This window comes from Nestor notabilis, unplaced genomic scaffold (assembly GCF_000696875.1).
Source record: "Nestor notabilis isolate BGI_N333 unplaced genomic scaffold, ASM69687v1 scaffold20830, whole genome shotgun sequence".
In the NCBI taxonomy this organism is placed as follows: Eukaryota; Metazoa; Chordata; class Aves; order Psittaciformes; family Psittacidae; genus Nestor; species Nestor notabilis.
In genome coordinates, this window is record NW_009911830.1 from 65,592 (window position 1) to 83,564 (window position 17,973).

The following is a 17,973-nucleotide window of genomic DNA, read 5'->3' on the forward strand; positions in this document are numbered from 1 at the left end:
CAGGGAGCAGAACCCCACAGAGGGCCTTGGTTGCAAATGTGGCTGGTAACTGGGATTTGGGGTTGACATGAACTTGAGCGGAAATGCTAATCTGGAGAATATATATCATGCTGCTACCGTTTAGCAACACAGCATGGTTTATGTGTTTTTAATATCCTATTTTACCCTGTCTGACCCCACTTCCCATCCTTTTCCTTGCTCAGCAGACACCAAATACCCTTTTTTCCAGCAGGAGGGCTATAAGAAGAGTAGTTACTGTGGAACACTCTCCAGGCATGTACGCATGTGTGTGTGTCTTGTAAACCTATGGGAACACACACACGCACAGAGAGGCTGAAAGGATGTATTTCCACACCACAGCAAAGCCTCCAGCTTTATGTCAACACAGAAGCTGACACACAACACCTTACCTCTGAACCTAACACCGGAGGACAGGAAATGTTTATCTGAGCCAGTGCAACTATTTTAGCACAAGGAGCAGCCCTTCAGGTCAGCCCAAAGGTCCCTCTGTCCCAGGGGTGGCTCCTGATGGTGAACCCAGCAGATGCCTGGGGTTAGCAAGCCCCAAGGGAGACTTCTCCTGGCAACCTGTCTTTGCTTCCCACAATCAGCAGTTTGAAGACTCCATGAGCCAAAGGTTGCATATGGACCAGCATCTTTAACAGTCACTGACGAGGTCTGCTGTTCTTTTTGGTTTAACATACTTCCAGTTTTGTTCTTTTATAGCTCACTTTGCACATATGAGCATCAGGGGCCAGAATCCAAGTTTACACCAGTGTAATTTGTTGCTGACTTCTGCAAAGTCAAGCTTGACAGAAAGCAGAAGCAGGACTGAGCCCAAAAACTTTATCACTACCACATGCATTGCTGAAAGCATCTCTTACACGACCTTAGTCCCAACCACCTGCTTCCAGGGAGAGCAACCTCAATTCTGCTTTAGATTTGGGGACCAGTAATTTCCCCAGATTAAATCACACTCAACAAGCTACATAACATTGAACTGGGGCCTTGACACTCCAGACTGCCAGTTATGAGGGCAGAAATGGCACCTGACTTCCAGCTCTAGGATAAGCTGCATTGGCGGGATCTGCCACAGTGAACCTTGTTTCTGAGAAGTCCCAACTGACCATAACAAGTCACTGCTTGACACCCTATTCAGCATTACAGAAAAAGGCCATTTTCAGGAGGCAGGTGCTTAGTGCTGTTTGTTAGAGAGGTGGGGTCCTCCCGTGTGCCTGGCCTTTCAGCCTCCTTCCCAAGTGAAAATGCATTGTGAGCCCACAGGTCCTGATGCTGCTGAGTGTATGGTTTCTCAGCACTGGAAATACCGACCCCAGAGCCCAAGCACACTGTGGAGAGAGTCCCATTGACTTGAACAGGCTCTATATCCTGCCTCAAATTAGCACTCACAGCATGGGAAGAACTAGCAGGAAAATGTGTGAAATTGGGAGAGCCAAGAAAGCAAAGATTTCTTCCCCCTTACCAAAATAGAACATTGCTATTCCTCCCATCCTATCTGCTTCCCATCCCACTCAGCACATATTTTGAGCCAAGTATTCGAATGGTGTAAATCAACATATCACCATCGAAGTATAAGAAGTCACAGTAATTTACACCAGCAGGAAGAAAAAAAAATCTGGCTGTGATTTAGGGAGATAGATAAGATAGATAGATAGATAGATAGACAGACAGACAGACACTCAGCAGAGAGCACACATGCGCATGCACACGCGCTGAAAGGTGACAGAGCTAGAAGATGAATGGGAAAACCATTAACAAATTAAAAGCACCTTCCAAGAAGCAGTCAAGGAACTAATTTTTACTGCTGCATCAAAAAGCTGCCCATCCCCTCCCCATATACTTTATGTTTACTTCTGTTTTAGTCCAGACGGCAGAGTCTACATGTAAAATTAAATTGATAATCAATGAAAGCTGACCCGCTTAATTAATTTGCTGCAGAAAGCAAGTGGTGGGAGATGATGTCTAGGCTAGAGGAGGATTGGGCAATTTTTCCATGTGCGCACACATGCCGTCTCTACACCGACACTTACAAGTTGTATTTCTGACACATTGGAACTGCTGTGGGGTGACCGGGGGATTTCCGAGGCTGCACTAGTTCCAATGGGTATGGGAGTTGTGCCAACAGCAGTTTGGAGTGAAGGGAGTGAAGGACAGGGAGACAAAAAGCACTGTGAAGTCAAAGAGGCAGCGAGTCGGGGCGGGGGGGCAGCAGGTAACTGCTCTCCAGCTTTATTTATTGTGCTGCTTGGCCACTATGTAATTTCTTGGGGAGCTAAAGAAAGTGGCTGGGGGAGGTAGAGGAGAAGGCCAAGGATGGCAGCAGCCCTGCCTTCATCCGTATGTATGTGTCTCTCTGGACCTACTAGATTTATTGCAGGATTATGTTACTCCTGTGGAGACAGAGCCCTGGAACAGAGCATGCTAACAGGATTAGGGCTTCAGGATTTAGAAAGAGAAGCATGAAGGAGAAAAGTAGGGGAGATTATTTTCCTTGTCAGATAGGCAAGGCATAAAATGGGGCATGTTTGATGGTGGGAGGATTTTGGCTTGAGTGGAGGGTGGATAGTTCTGGATTTATTAAATCCAGGAACAAGGAGCTAAAAGAAAAATGATACTTGGCAACACACAATGAAGCACAGCCGTCTGGGCACAGCACAGCATGCTGGGCTGGGCTTGCCAGTCCTGCGTCTTTGAGAGGCTCCACTCACATCTGGGAGTCACCAGGGACAGGAGGAGTGGCACTCTCTTAGCCTGCAAAGGAGATAGCAGGCCCAGAAGTACAAAGCTGCAGCCTCACTAGGAGAGCCAGGGCTGTAATTCTCCCCTGGTACTGCACCAAGGGTGAATGTGCAGAGCTGCCTTTCCCAAAGCCTGACATCTTTGTCTTGCCTGCAAAAGCAGCAGAAGCAGGCTGGGACCTGGGAATGCTTCTGGGTAAAGCTTTTGCGCTATGATGTCTCTGTGCAGAAGACCTTGTGGCCTTCTGGCTGACCACGCAAGCTTTTCCTGAGTTTTTCAGATAAACAAGACAAAGCTTCTCTCTCCCTCCCCAGGTGGATGAACACAAGCAACCTCATTAAGAACTGAAAGGACAGAGGAACTGTCCTAAGGGAAAGCATGAGGGTGTTCAAAGAATCATCCTCAATATTCCCTGCCAGCACTAAACACCTCTGACATCCCCAACTCCATGCACAGCTGAGATATTCAGTTCTTTGCTGCAATTCAACCTGCCTTCTTGCATCCACCTGGAATACCACCCAGGAAGGTTAGCCGGTAACAAGCACAAAGCCATCAAAATGAGTAGGAAATGGAAAATGTGCATCAGCTGGAACTTGAGGCCATTTCTCATCCACTAACTTCTGCGGGTTCTCAAAACAAATGTTTCAGTTGCATCCTCCCATTTCACATGCAGAGTAATGGAGGCAGCAAGAGCACCCATCACAGTCCCAACCCAACACATATCCTGAAACCCATCCGGTCCCTCACCACACTAGATGATCCCCGGGAGATGATCTCCACAGTTACTAAGATGGAGTGGCTCAAATAACAAAGGAGCTGGAACCCAAGACCCTACAAGGAAGGAAGTGGATCAGAATTGATGAGCACTCTGTTTTCCGATAAAATCCTCATAGTTGAATCTGTCTGAAGAAAATAGCCAAAAACAAAAGGTCAGATCCTGTCAGGTGAAGAAAGTGGCCAAAACTAAAAGGTCAGATCCTGCCAGGTGCTCTTTTCCTTCCTTGGGTTCAGGAATGAGTGGTTGTTTTTTAAAGACATTTGCAACCCCCTAGATAAGATCTCGGCACACACACACCAGTGTCTGCACCCAGAAGATAACCTCTGGGGCCATCAACCCTGGATGACACAGTGGGGGATGCAGCAGGGAGGGCAAGAGCCAGACCAGCCTTTCTGGGGCAGGAGTTGTTTGGCCCTGTCCCATAAGGATGTGCTATTGGATAGTAAGGGGTGAGCATGAGGCAACATGTGGTAGCTGCTCTCCTCCCCATCTCCTCTCAGGGACACACAGGCAGACAGCTCTGCACCTCTGGCCAGGTCACAGAGTTAGCCAGTCCTCCTGGTCCCATGCCTGGGCAAGGACAGAGCATCACCCCCTCAACAGAGGGATGTCTGGGCTGTGCAGGGCTTGGCTTTGTGGGGAGTGGGCTGCCAGGCAGGGGGAAAGCTCCTCAGGGATGGGGCAGGAAGGGGAAGGTGTGAGTGTGGGGCTCCTGCCTTCCCACTGCCTCTCACCCCAGAAACGCAGCAGCATGGTAACATGGCATGCTAACAGCCCAGCCAGCCCTGTCTGCTGCAGGCTCGCATTAATCTTCTTTTCCTCTGCTTCATCCTGCCTTTCCTGCTTCCCGTGCTGTGAGTGCCAGCAGCTGGGGCCTCAAAGGTGAGCCATCACGTTCCACAGGGAAAAAGCCTGGCTCCAGTCTCCTGAGAAACACTGGAGGGAGGGGAAGCAGGGGGGCGAAAGAGAGGAGGTCAGAGCTCCCCATCCTCTGCAGAGTATCATCCCCTTCCCACTCCTCCTGCACTCACTGGTTTTCTCTTTCTTTAGTTCCCTGATGAAGATGTAAATGTTAGCTGACCTACCTATAACATGGCAGAGCTTTGCTTTTGGCCTACACAGCTAGCAGAAATTCAGAGCGGTGTTTGATACACCCCATATGCCTATGTGTGCATGTGCATATATATATATGCATGTGTGTGTATATATATGTATGTGTGTGTATATATATACATATATATCTGCACGTATATAGAGGAATAGAGAGTCCCTGTCTGTCCACCCCCTTCCCTCCCTCCCTACTCCTCATGGCACCAAATCAAGCTGCGGCAGACTTGACAAATCTATTTGGCATGGCTCACTCCACCGTTGCAGCCTGAACTGTGTGGAGTGCCTCACTGACGCAGGGAGGAATCTGCACCTTGAGTACAGACATCTGGGAGCTTTCCTAACACAGGAATGGCAGGGATTAACTTGGGTGGGGAATGTGGGGCCAGAGCCCCCAGGAACCAAGCCTGTAAGCAAGGGGTTTTGCCCTGGCCTCGCTATGGCTCAGTGGGCTTGTGGCCAGTTGTTCAGTGGGGAGGGAAAGCAGTTACCTGGACGCAAGGCGAGCCACCAAAAACCAATTACTTATCCTCCAGGCTTGGGAAGTGTCTGCTAAATTGAGGCCAGAACATGGGAACAGAGCTAGACTGGAATAAAGGAGTAAAAAAGGAGAGGTTTGATTTTTCCTCCCTTTTATGAAGGGAGAAAACAGCAGAAAAAAGCTGATAGGACTCCAGGGCCAAATCCTGAAATGGAGGCAATTAACGTGGCTGTGGGGCTGGTTTGGGTTGACATGCGTTAGGCTCTTGCTGGAGTGATGTCACGAAAGGTCTTCCGCAGCCAGTGGGTCCTGAGAGAGCACAGAGCCTCCACAGCAGTGCACAGCCACCCTGTTAGGTTATACGTGAGCTCTGCCATGAGCTGCAGCACTGGAGCCAGCCCGCCTGAGGTTCAGGAGAGCCCCACTGCTCACTCTCCTATGAGATTCTAGACTGCCTTGTGAAAAAATAGGACTAACACCACCTCGCTGGCGCGCAAGGAGCTCAAATACTCCAAATGTTGGAGGTATGAGACCCTGCTACGGGCCTCTGCACAGAGAGGACTCATTCTGGGAAACAGAGTGAATTTGAACTGTGAGACACACTTGAGGGGAAGAGGAAATCACACAGCCCGGAAGGGAAGGAAATGTCTGGATGAATCCTGGACAAGGCAGGCTACTGCATTTCATGCCAGCAGTGCCTGTGCCAGCAAATGGAGGGGACAGCTAATTTAACAAAAGTGCTAAGCTATCAGAAATTGCTGGGATGTGCGTGTAGGGGGAAGTGAGTGGGACCGAAGCCACTGAGTTCACATAGACAGATTGTGGCTCATCAATGGGGAGGACTTGAGCCACGGCAGCAGTGCTGGTACACAGGGAAGGGCTTTCCCAAGGTGCCCTTAACCAGTGGACAGCCACACGACCAAGGCAAGTGACAGAGCAGGACCAGCCTGGCACCACAGCTGCCTTAACCCCATTCCCCACATGCCAAAGCTCCCATGCAGACCACCGCAAGTTTGCCTTGCCTGGCCACACAGCAGCACTTGCAAGGCTTGGAACATCTGAACACCCATATTTACCCTCCCTCCCCATTGCTCCCATCTCTGTGTGCCTCCTAGAAACACAGTGAGAGCATGCAGCAGCTCCCAGGCCTCAATGCACCCTTGCTGATCATGACTGCTAGTGCAGATCCCACAGCTCTGGCAGCCTGAATTGCTCCTCATTATTTATTGTTCATTTTGTTCTCTGGGATGGTGTGATCGCCTCTTAGGATTTGTGCCCTTTCATTTCCAGGCCTCAATAACTCCTGAACTACAGTTTCATGTGGTTTTGCGATTGTTAACCCAGCATGCAGACAGGGCTACAGCCATAAAAGCTCAATGAATCTTGTATGGCAAAACACAGGCTGTGAAAGCATTTTCTCCTTCATTTGCAGTCAAAGAACATACTCTCGCCACCACGAAAGATGCAACAGCAGCCAGGTTTTCCAAGGAATAGTGTTTCCTCATTGCTGTGCAGAGAAGAAAGGACTATTTCTGCTCAGAGCATCATCAGTCTTTTAGCACTCATCAGAAAAAAGGTCCCTCACAGATTAAACTTTCTGGGCCTGTAAAAATCTCTGTTCTCCTCCCTCCTGTTGGCTGCAAGACTCACCAAGGTGCATGCAAAAGAGACAAGAAGGCGTTTACCTTGTGGTTTTTCCCATGTCGGTACATCATCCAGTCCTCCCCGTTGGTGCTGACCTCCAGCTTGTAGGTACGGACATAGTAGCCATTCTGGGTTTCTCTAGAGATGGCACCCTGTGTAGCAATGGCTGTGAGCACAGTCAGGAAGTGAAGGTCCACCTTTCCAGGGGGAAAAAGGACAAGAGAGAGTGGTGACCACCTGAGAGCCCAGGCTGGCTAGTTAGTTCCTCCCTCCATTCCTGGAAAAAGGCCTGAGTTCAGTCTGCCTCACTCTATCTGTGGACACACATTTCAATGGGCACAAACCCTGGGGGATTAGCTTGCAGATAGGACCATGGGACAAGAGTAACAAAGGATCTTGATGTCCGTCCACATAGGACCATCACAAAGCCTTCTTCCTGCCTCAGACCAAGCAACAGGATCTGCACAGAAGCTCACGTCCATTAAAACAGAACAGAGGCTGACTTTTTCCGTGTAAAATAAAAGCATGATGTCCAATTAGCAAGTGCTGTAGTTCTTGGTTTTCCCTTGATTTTTTTGTTGTTGCTTTGGTTTTGGTTTTGATAGAATTTTTTTACAAGTTGAGAAAGGTCAGCAGAGCTGGCTTGGTAGCACTGCCATGAATGAAGAATGAGATGTCTGCTACGGGCAATGACATTCACCACTTCCCATTCCCAGTGCCCTTTAGCAAGCAGGGTCTCATGGCAATGTGACATAGCCAGAAGCGCTGTGTGGACAGACTGTGGCTCTAGCCAGCTCCCAGGGAAAGCCTTTGCTCTGTCAGCCCCATATGACTTTAGTCTGCTCATGCTCCCTGTGTCACTGATGAGATAAATATTACTCTAGTTGTTTTCCTACGTGCCGCCTGGACACTTTGGTCCTCAGGCCAGTGGCAGAGTCAGTGGCCCTTGTAAGTGGCAGAGGATCCTCAGTCTCTGTCAGTATGCTGGAAAGTCCATCAAGGTTTTGGGCAGGAAAGAGGGATTGGGAGAGGGACAGCAGGTCAAGTCAGCCCTTGTGCAGGCAGGCTAATGGGAGAGCCAGCCTGCCACATTTCAGAGAGGCACTGCAGCTCCCCTGCTGCTCGCTCCCCATGAGCCACACAGGCAATAAAAAATTCAACATGCTGTATGGTCAAGGGTCAGTTTAACAGCGTGACACTCCATTAGGTGGGGGAAGAGATGAGGGAGCTGGAAAGTGTGTGCACCTGGAGGTACTCTTTGTTGCTGTCTACATTGGGGGTCCAGCCGTTGTCATCGCTGTTGAGCCGGCTCTGTTGAGGGGTCCATCTCCCATCTGAGTAGGTGGAGGAGGCACTGATCTGCATGTTGGAGATCCTGCCAGACTCCATCCCCAGCGGCACATTGCACTGGAAGTCTGGAGTGGACACAGACAGACAGACACATGCACGCAGATCAGCCTACAGTCTCAGTACTTCACTCCCAAGTGGTAGGCAGCCCTGAGCTATCCTCCCCAGCTAACCCTGAACAAAGCTGCCTGCCTGGAAAGATCAACAGCTCTGTACCATCCTGCGGGTTGTGTGTGCACAGATGGCACTGGAAAATAAAAGATGAGGCAGCTTTATGTTTGTATGGCTTTTTGAAAACTAATGCGGTCCAGATCTTTCTCCCTTTCTCTATCCATCTCCTTCACCTTTGCACAGTCTCAGCACAATTCTGTCCCTTCATCTCCACCAAGATGTTCCAAGTCCCCTTGCCACAAAATTCCCCATCTTCTTGAAGGCTGGAGGTGAAATCTAAGCACTGCCAAGACAAGGAGTATGGGCAGGCACAGCAGGAGGATGTTTACTGCTGTGCTGCTGACCTCAAATGGGCACGTCTAAAGATTTTGTGTGTGTGTGAGTACGGATGCATGTGTGTGTGTGTATGTGCATGCACTATATGTGGTATCAGGCCCATAGGAATTAACCAGCCAAGAATATGAAAGACCCTGATAAGCTTCATTTGGGTTTCCTCACTTCTAACGCTTTAGAAGTCACAATTAGCTTAATCTTACTGCATATCTCATATATTTTATGGCAGCTAGCCTGTAAAAACAATAGCAAAGAAAACACTGATAGGAAATACTGCATTGGCCAAAGCAAGCTGCTGCTGTAAACCAATGGGGCTTTACCAAACTGCCTGTGTTTTTAATGTGGCCAAGTCAAACCCTGGTGGAAACGATGGGCCATGTTAAGATCTCAGTGATATTATTAAAGTTTCAATTTACATCAGCATAAATCTAAACAGGCCTAGCCCTTTTACAGCTCTTGTGCTTGATTTCTCAAGCTTTGTGTGTCATTAACATTTTATTTCCCAATCATTTTGAAGAATGAAATAGAAAGAGGACTAAAGAACAGATCAACTGAGTGTGGAAACAGGTAATAGTGAAGAGTTCATGCTTGTCTGTAATATTCACAGCCTCAGTAGAACATCCCTAACTCAACCACAGAGCAAGAGCATGTAACCCAGCTGCCCTAGTGCTGCACACCCCCTACTCTACCCTGCTGTCCGTCATGGGCTTTCAGTGTCAGGTCAGGGACTCCCTCTCTTTCTCTGAGACTCAGGGGTGTCCTGAAGGCTTCTTCTGTTTATCACAGGTTCACTGCGAACAGAGGTCGAAAACTGTAGCTCTGATATAAAATTACCATGGGAAAACAAACTGAATCTTCCCTTGCCTTCAAGCTTTATCACAAAGAATTAAAAAGCTCTTCATTCTCAAAACACACAACTTACTTCCTCACTCCACATCAATTTACCTTGCTTAATAAGGGATCTAAAACAAATTCTGGTTTGAAATTCTCAGAGCTTTAGGCCTTTTTTAATTAGACAGCCACGAAATTCAAATCTGTAGTTTGGGGCTGTGAATTTTTGGAAAACCAGAGAGAGGGAGAGAGTGTTTTCCCCCATGCTTTAATGAATCTGCTGCACCCACTGGGCTGAAGTCTTCCCCTAAACCCTTTGGGGTGAGCACAGACATGAAGGATTCTATCCCAAAGGTATTGAGGAGACTTCATGAGCAAGCAAAAAGTCAACGAAAGGTCAGAAAGTGTGATTCTTACTGAAATGTCACTTCTGTGAGAAACAGAGAACACACGTAGTGCAACTGATGTCTGCATTGCTGGTGGGGGATCACACCCATGACACACTCCTGCCTGCGCCAACTGAACGACAGACTTGGGAAAAACAGGTCGCACAACTAAGTCATTACCACACATTTCCAACTTACTTTCTGGGACTTCCTGCTGGATTAAGTAGTACTGAGCAGAGAAACCATCTTTAGCCACTGCCAGATCCGTGTGGAAGGTAAGCGAGAGGACGCCGGTGGTGGAGCGGATGTCCGATGGCATCTTAGTGCCGCAGTACCTGCCTATCAAGGGGCCAACTGCAAAAGAAAGAGCAGTGAAGGTTTTCCACCAGCCTGCTGGGTCACAGGCAGATTGGCATCACTCAGCAGGGATGCCTCGGCAGGACTGATGGGATAAAAGAAAGGCTTTGGGGATGGGCTATTTTTTATATCCGCTGGCCTGGTGCCATGCAGTATGTTGTGCAGAAATATCCACTGCAGCAGGCGTTGCTCTGCAATTGCTGGGAAATGCTCCAAACTGCTCTGTTTCTCAGTGTTGGAACAGGGTAGGGAGGTCCTACCAGCACTGCATGAACCCACTGCCTTTCCCTGAGGGATGACTGGTTGTATTGTGGACTGCACATAAGGTTTTTCAGGGCAGTGGTTACAATAAAGCAGCAGTCTGGGGTTTAATGTATGCAGCCTTCTGCAAGCACACCATCCCCACAGCTGGCCATGGAGCACCCCAAGAGCAGGCTGCATGCTGCAGCCGTGTTTGAGGTTAGGCACCTTTGTTGTTCAGACACAGACTGCACAGCTTTGGAGCTTTGTGAAACACCAGGAGAGGCAGAGGACAGCAACACAGTACCCCATGGCTTACCCTGAGGGATGCCATCCCAGATGTCCAGCCAGTCGTACTTGCAGTCTCCTTCTCCTGCCTGCAATGGGTCATGCTCAAGGTCAAAGAGCAGAAAGTGGAGGAGGATTTCTGCCTTTGGCTTGGCTATGATGGTGAAGACGCAGTCCAGGTTGTGTGGATACTTGTCAGGGAAACCTGGAGACTCGATAGTGCCATTGGAGGAGGTGAAGTTTCTGGAGCAGTCCTCAGAGCCTGTAGTGGCAGCAAAATACCCACAGTCTTAGCAACAATGCAGCTTAATGCCAACAGCTTGACACTGTGGAAACCCCATTTTGAGCTCACAGAGGTTACATATTCACTTCTGGAAATGCTCTGTAACCCAGGAGCTGCGTGAATTCCTGGAAGGACCAAGAGGGTGATTTTCAAAGCCTTCCACAGGTGGAGAGAAAAGGTCCATTTGTTCACTGGAGTGGACAGCATGGTTCTAAACCCCTCAGACAGCTCTCCCAATGTAACCTGTACACCACTGCTGATCCCCCATCAATTACTCCAAAAATAGGACTAGGAGAGTGATCCCACTCAAAGCCACAGTGGTGATTTGGCAGGCGAGCACCCTGCCGTGTCCCCCATGCTGGTGGTGGTGGCTCTCATGGTGAAGTGAGGCCACACCAAGCTGGGCTGGGCTTCCCCTCCTGGCCCTATCCCCTGTGTGCCGAGCCCCTACACATGGACCTTCCAGGAGACCCATGTCTGGTGCCCCAGACCCCATGGAGGGGCCAGTCAGCCAGCAGGGGCTGCTCTATGTGGTCTTCACTGCTGCGGCAGCCACCCTGGCATCAGCTCCAGGTCGAATGGACGAGCCCGTGTTTGGGGAAGAGGCTGCCTGGGAAGGGGCAGAGAGGAGTAACAAGGCTGTCACTTTTTGGGAAAATCTGTCCCCAGGGGCTGGTCTCCTCCAACCTCTATCCCTCTAGCATTGATATCTGTGCCTCAGTTTCCTCTCAAGAATACGAGGAACACAAATATTTACACAGTGAAGGGGACCAGGGGAGGGTGCCGATGTCTCCACTGTTAGCTGGAACCCCCTGGGAAGCACAAAGTTAGCCTGTGGCCCCCTGAGACCCACGCAAGGGACAATGGCCAGCTCCAGCTTATGTCCCCACAACGTGGCCACAGCAAGGGCAGGGCCCATGGCAGAGGGGTCTCTGCCAAGAGGAGGAACAGAGCCCTCTTTCTCACAGGCTGAGCTGTCCGCACCAGAAATTCAAGTTATTTCTATCCTTAAGGAAGACCTTTGCACGGCGAGGAGGGCAGACAATGTCGCCTCTTATTTATTGCTGACCTCAGCACTGGCCTCGGCTGCAGCCGGGCCAGCTTGGTGCCCCCTCTCACACAGCCAAGGTGCCTCAGGGTGGCCGGGGAAAGGGGAATTTGTGTCATATTCATACCACGGTGACTTTGAAACCCTTCGCTGTGGAGACAGGACAATAGGCAACAGAAATCTGCAGCCCGGAGCTATCAGAGGCTATAGGGGATGTTAGAGAGGGTGCTGGCCACTGCTGCAACCCGGCGTTAGCACTGGCAAAGGTTTCTGTTTCAAGTTTTACTGGGACACCCTCCTCCTCTACAAACCCTTCTACTCCAGCTCTTCCAGGCAGCACAAGCCTTCCCGGGACTAATGGGAGGCTTGTTATTCAATTCAGCATTAACCTACAGGAGTCAGGCCAGAAGCCCGCAGTAATAGCAGGATCCCAGCACTGCATTATGCACTGCCTAGCTGGAGAGCTACTCAGGAGAGGCTCTTAATTGACTACCTAATGAAGCAGCCAGCTTTTCTGGTGTGAACCTGTGGGGTAAAATGCAGAGGCAAAAAATAAGGCCAAACACAAATCACATCATAACGCTGTGAACAGGAATAAGGGTGCACTTCGTTCCAAACAGCTTGAAAGACAGATAAACAGGGAAAATAACGCAAGCTCTGAGCTAGGGGGAAGAAACAAAGACTACACGCATAGTCAGTCTCTCTCCGGTCTCTAGAGTCAGGAACTGTCCTCTAGAGACATGAGAGAGACATAACTATGTCACTGCATTACACAATGACAGTTTCCTCATGTGGGGCTCTTCCACATTTGGCATCTTTGCCTACAGTTTGGCTGATAGCAGCAAAAACAATGATCAGCTTTTTATAAGGAAGCTGCAGATAATCAAGAGGAGTCATGCTGGCTTCGGCAGCACAGACCAGCCAGAGAGGAGACTTTGATGGCCAGGGATGGAGATCTCAGACCAGCCCTGCCAAACTGACTCACAAAGTGAGCAGTGGGGAGGCTGGACCAGCCAGGGCAGGTGGTTCGTTTCTCAGCCCACAGACCGCTGACTGATACCCATCAGGGGATTCAAACACTGGTATGCAGTTGCTTGTATGCAGATCTCTCCTGTCTCACACTGTGATAAGGGAAATTTAGCACAAGATGTGGAAATAAACGCTTAGTTGAAAAGAATTGTGCTTTTTAGGTCACCTTTAAGAAAGAAAGAAGCTGCAACCACACTGCCTTTACCGATGTGGACAATGACAATCCAATGACCTTTAAAGGTGGTGACACCTTTGCTGTCTACCCTGACAGTTCAAACAGAAACTTTGCCCGTTCCTGCCTATCTGCAAAGGCAGGGTTTGCTTGTACTGCATTGGCCCACTGCCCTGCCTGGGCACCCCAAGAGGGGGCCGGGATCAGGCAGATGAGGTGTGCTGGGGGTGCTCCAGGATCATCCCCATCTCTGTGTCACAACCTGCCTTGCCAGGCTGGATTGTGTGGGCTGTGACTGGAAGAAAGTGTGGCTATTTCTAGAGAGGGTGTTTGCCTGCGGGGGGTGATGGTATCAAATGGAGCCCCAAAAGCATTTCAGATCTGACGGCAGCTCTGCAGGGACCTATGCTGAAGGACACAAACTCAGCCCCAGTCCCCATCCAACATCTGCAGGCTCCCAGATCAGCCCTTTCTTCCTCTCCCTCCCTGCCAGCAGCAATAAAATCTCCTTTTTCTTATGAATTTGGCTCCTTGCTGGCTCCCACCCAGGCAGACAGGGTTCCTGCCTGCCATCCCTTCCCACAGCCACACTCATCCTGGCCTGGCCACCTCAGCCAGCTGGACCATTCCACATTGCCCTGTGCCCCGACCTGGGGCATGGACCTGATGTGAGGACAGGCACAGCCCACTCCAGTCTGTTGGACTCAGTGGGTTGTGTGTACAGGCAGTGAGAGGCAAGGGAGATGGGTCAGGAGTCTTCCCATCTCAACACAAGCATTCTTTGCCATCCTCCACTACAGCAACTGGCCTCAGCAAACCCCAATATCCAGATGAGCCACTAAACTCTTTCAGGACTAATCTGCATCCTAATCATTCACAAACACCAGCGGTAAGCTGCTAGCACCACAACAGCTCAATGGCCAATTGTACAGCTCAGGCAACCACCAGCAATAGCACTTTCCTCATCCACCTGAACCTCCAGACACCTCCTGTCCTCACCATTTCACAACAAATTTGGGGAGTGCCACTCCTGTTCTCTTGCAGCTGTCTCCATACTCACATCTACCTGTGAGTGGGTTGAGGGCTGTCTGCACACCTCTGCCTGCTTCAGCTGGGCCAGCACCCCCAGGCACTGGTGCCAGTGCTCCTTGCCTTCCCTTTGCAGAGGCAGGGGAAGCAGCCCTGTTGTGCTCCTTTTTGGTTCTTCACCTGGCATGGTGGGTATATTTGTGCTGCATGCAATGCAGTGAAAGCTGTGTGTGCTTTCTTCCAACGCAACACCAAAGGGATGTAGGCACAGGGCAGGCTCCCACATCCCCATGCAAAACACACTCTTGTTGCCTCGGCATGCAGGCACACCTCTCTCACCCGCACACACAGAGTGGGTTTTATTTTCTCAAGCCGCCTTCTTCACAGACACACAATTCTGGCAAATATTTAGACAGAAACACTATTAAAAGGCCTTTGAGCAGCTTTTCCTTTCCTCAAGAATAATTCAGTATTAAACAGTATGATGAATAGTTCCTCTTGTATCTGCCTGGAAAGGCACTGCCTCTGCCCGTGACAGCACTGCTGACAGCAGTCCCTTGAAAACCAGAGCTCCCCAGTCACAAACCCCGCTTCCAGGAAGAGAAAACACAGCGTCATTGATCAGCCCTGAATCACAACTCCACAGGAGGGGGAGCTCCATGAGCTCCTAATAGAGGGACAATCCCATCTTAGCCCTAACAAGCGCCACACATGCCAAGAAGAAAAGATTTATGTTTCAAATCCTTGAATACAAGAAACCATTTAAGGAGGAACCCTGCTTTTGATGCCACACTGTGATCCAAAAGTGCACCATCATGTGCTACTAACATCTTCACCTTCTTAAAAACGTGATGCAACAGACTTGTCTAACAAACAAGCAAACAAAAAAAGCCCTTTATGTCTGGAGAACATGCTAAAAATCATACTGAAAAGGTGGCCAAAGACATCTTGTCAAGATCATCGTGGCAAACAGTGCCTGAGAGACAGGCACTGACTCAGACTCTCACCTGTCTTGTAGATCTCGTAGCGCAGTGAGAAACCGGCACCTTGTCGTGCGTAGTCAGAGGTGAACTTGATATAGAGAGAGGGACCAGAAGAGATAATGGTAGGAGGTGCTATGTTCCCACAGTGCTTGCCCAGCAGGTCTGCTGCTTCACTGTCCCCATCTCGGATCTCGATGTAGTCGTACCTGTGGAGGCAGGTGAAATGGCAGTGAAACCATCTGTCAGGGAGACCCTTTGGGATGGAAAGGACAAACACATCCCACTTCTTTATGTCTGCATATTTCACAGAACATCTTCCAGACGGGTACCTGGGACTCTGCCATTCACTCCACACCTTCCTCCCCTTACTTTTTTTCCCCCTTTTGTCTTTCTGACTACAGTTAAGTTCCTTCCTCTGTTGTTCCTCACATCATGAATTTATTGCGTCCACATCCACTTCAATGTCAGAGCCAACATGCAAAATTTAGGATACAATTTACCTCCATTTCCACAAGACTCCTTCAGCATGGGAGAAGCACAGACATAACTCTCCTGGGACTGCTCTCCTTCCCTTACCTCTCTCCTTAAGTGCCATTGTGCTACTTAGCACGGCTCAGTTTATTCCACTATCCAGGCAGGAATAAACCTAAGCACACATCAAGCATTAAATAGTCAATGTTCAGTCCATGTGAGTGGGTAGCTATTTTGTGCACTCTGACACCACACTGGCCCTTTAACAAGCATGGTCAGTACACTTACTTAGCACTTGGACAGTAATACTGATCCTCTTCTGTTAAGTGCTAATAAAGATTCTCTGTAGATGAGAATGTTGTGTAAGAGCTGGGTAACCACATTCACTATCCTCGTACACCCTGTAACCACAACCTGCCTTTGCTAAACCCTACCTGGAGATGACCCACTTGCCCACTGGCATAGCTCCTAAGCATCTGAACTGTCTGCGGGAGGAATGTGTAGGGTTGGAAGAATTGCCTCCTGGTGCAGAGACAAAAGCTTGTTGCAAAGTCTGGCTAAAAGGTGAAACTCCCACAGATTCCTCCGTATTTTCTAGGCCATGACTGATGGCAAGGTAGTATCAGGCTCAGCGCGCTGCGAAGAAACAAACAGCTTTTACGTGAACATCTTGTTCTTCGGCTGCTTTCTAACACCCCCACTCTCCCACCCCTCTTCTCCTCTCTCTGGCCAGCACACTGCTATTTACAGAAACTGCCCATCTCTCTTCAACTGTTTATTCGCTGTGTATCAACCTGTTTGAACAACATGCTAAAGCTCCTCTCACGGGGCCAGTGAGGGAAAAAGCACTTCCAGGCTGCCAGGAATCTGCCTTTCTTCTTTGTCACAAGATCTCCTGTTTGGGAATAGAGAGCAGAAAGGAGAAGTAGCTTACTGGATACAGAATGATCCTCATGTGACTCATTCCTGTTCTGCAAAGCACACATCGGCAGGCAACAACCTCAAAACAAACTTAGAGGGACTCAGTGTGCTCCTCCACAAAGAAGATGGCCCGGACAGCTTTCGTTTCACTCCTTTCTGGGACTAAATCAGGCTGAGAGCCAGTAGAAAAATGCCCACAGATAAAATCCTGTCTACGCCAGACCACGCACTCAGCTAGCTGCAATCACCCAGCCTTTAACTTCATTACACTCAGTTGGCTTGGCCAAGGTGAAATCCAAATGGTCTTGAGAAGAGGCATGCGCACAGGAAGAGCATTTGCTTTATTGGTGGGTGGACACACAGCAATGTAAATGAAGATCTGTTCTCTATGCTCTATCGTCACCTCATGACCCCTTATTACCCTGACACCGTCCAGCAGCACCCTGCGTGACCCCACTAATGTCCATCATGTGTGGCTTGATCCCACTATTTCCCCAGGGAGAAGGAACATAGAGGGCAGTGTTAGTGCTTCTTATAAGTAGAACTTTTTGCTGCCTGTTTTTCTGTCTGTTTAAAGCAATGCTGAGCAAACAGCAGGGATATTTTGTTCTTTAAATAACTAGTTGCTCTCAGCTTGCTTGCAGCCCTTCCACATCCGAAGTACACATCTGTGCTGCAGGACTACTGGCTACAAATGAAATTGTGAATATGTGGCAAAAAATTAATTTGGTGAAACATGAATGTTGGCAAAACACAGTTAATGGAGTAGATTGTAAAAGCTGCTATTTGTATGGCACAGGCAGAGTTTAGCTGCATCCCAGAGAATCACATCTGTTTGTGTCCTCGTGGGGTTCTAACTCGCCAACACAGTACATGATTTCAACTACTTGACTGTAATGATCACAGCTTCTGTGGTAGCCAACACACCAAACATCCTAGTGCTGTCCATGTGGCTCCTCAAACCACCCGGTGCTGTAGGAGACCTGGCAATTTCAGAAGGAAATTCTGGACCAAGAAATATTTGCTTATGGAATGGATGAATAACTTCCAATAATACATACAATTTGGGAATATTATAATCTGCTCATAGGCAATCTGGAGATGGAAAATTAAAAGAATGAATCTAGTAAGTAAATTATCAGGAAATATTTGCTTCTGAATTAAACCCTGTTTGGCTTCATCCAAGCATCTAACTGAGCTTTCTCCTACTGAAGCTAATCCTTAATAAACCAAACGTTACAAACAACTAAACAAAGTCCCTAGGAGGAGGTCAGGGGAATCTTTTTTGGCAAGAGTAGAATGAATAAAAATGCA

General features: G+C 49.0%; 1 protein-coding gene across 1 annotated transcript in view; it reads right to left on the reverse strand.

The window, feature by feature from the left end:
- NRP2 (neuropilin 2) overlaps nt 1-16,201 on the reverse strand; it is a 57,496-nt gene extending 41,295 nt beyond the window's left edge. Inside the window, 6 exon segments of the mRNA XM_010016623.1 lie at nt 6,812-6,967; nt 8,016-8,185; nt 10,037-10,192; nt 10,755-10,985; nt 15,292-15,473; nt 16,173-16,201. Of these exon segments, the coding sequence (XP_010014925.1) occupies nt 6,812-6,967; nt 8,016-8,185; nt 10,037-10,192; nt 10,755-10,985; nt 15,292-15,473; nt 16,173-16,201 (924 nt within the window).
- Between the last annotated feature and the right edge of the window lie 1,772 nt (nt 16,202-17,973).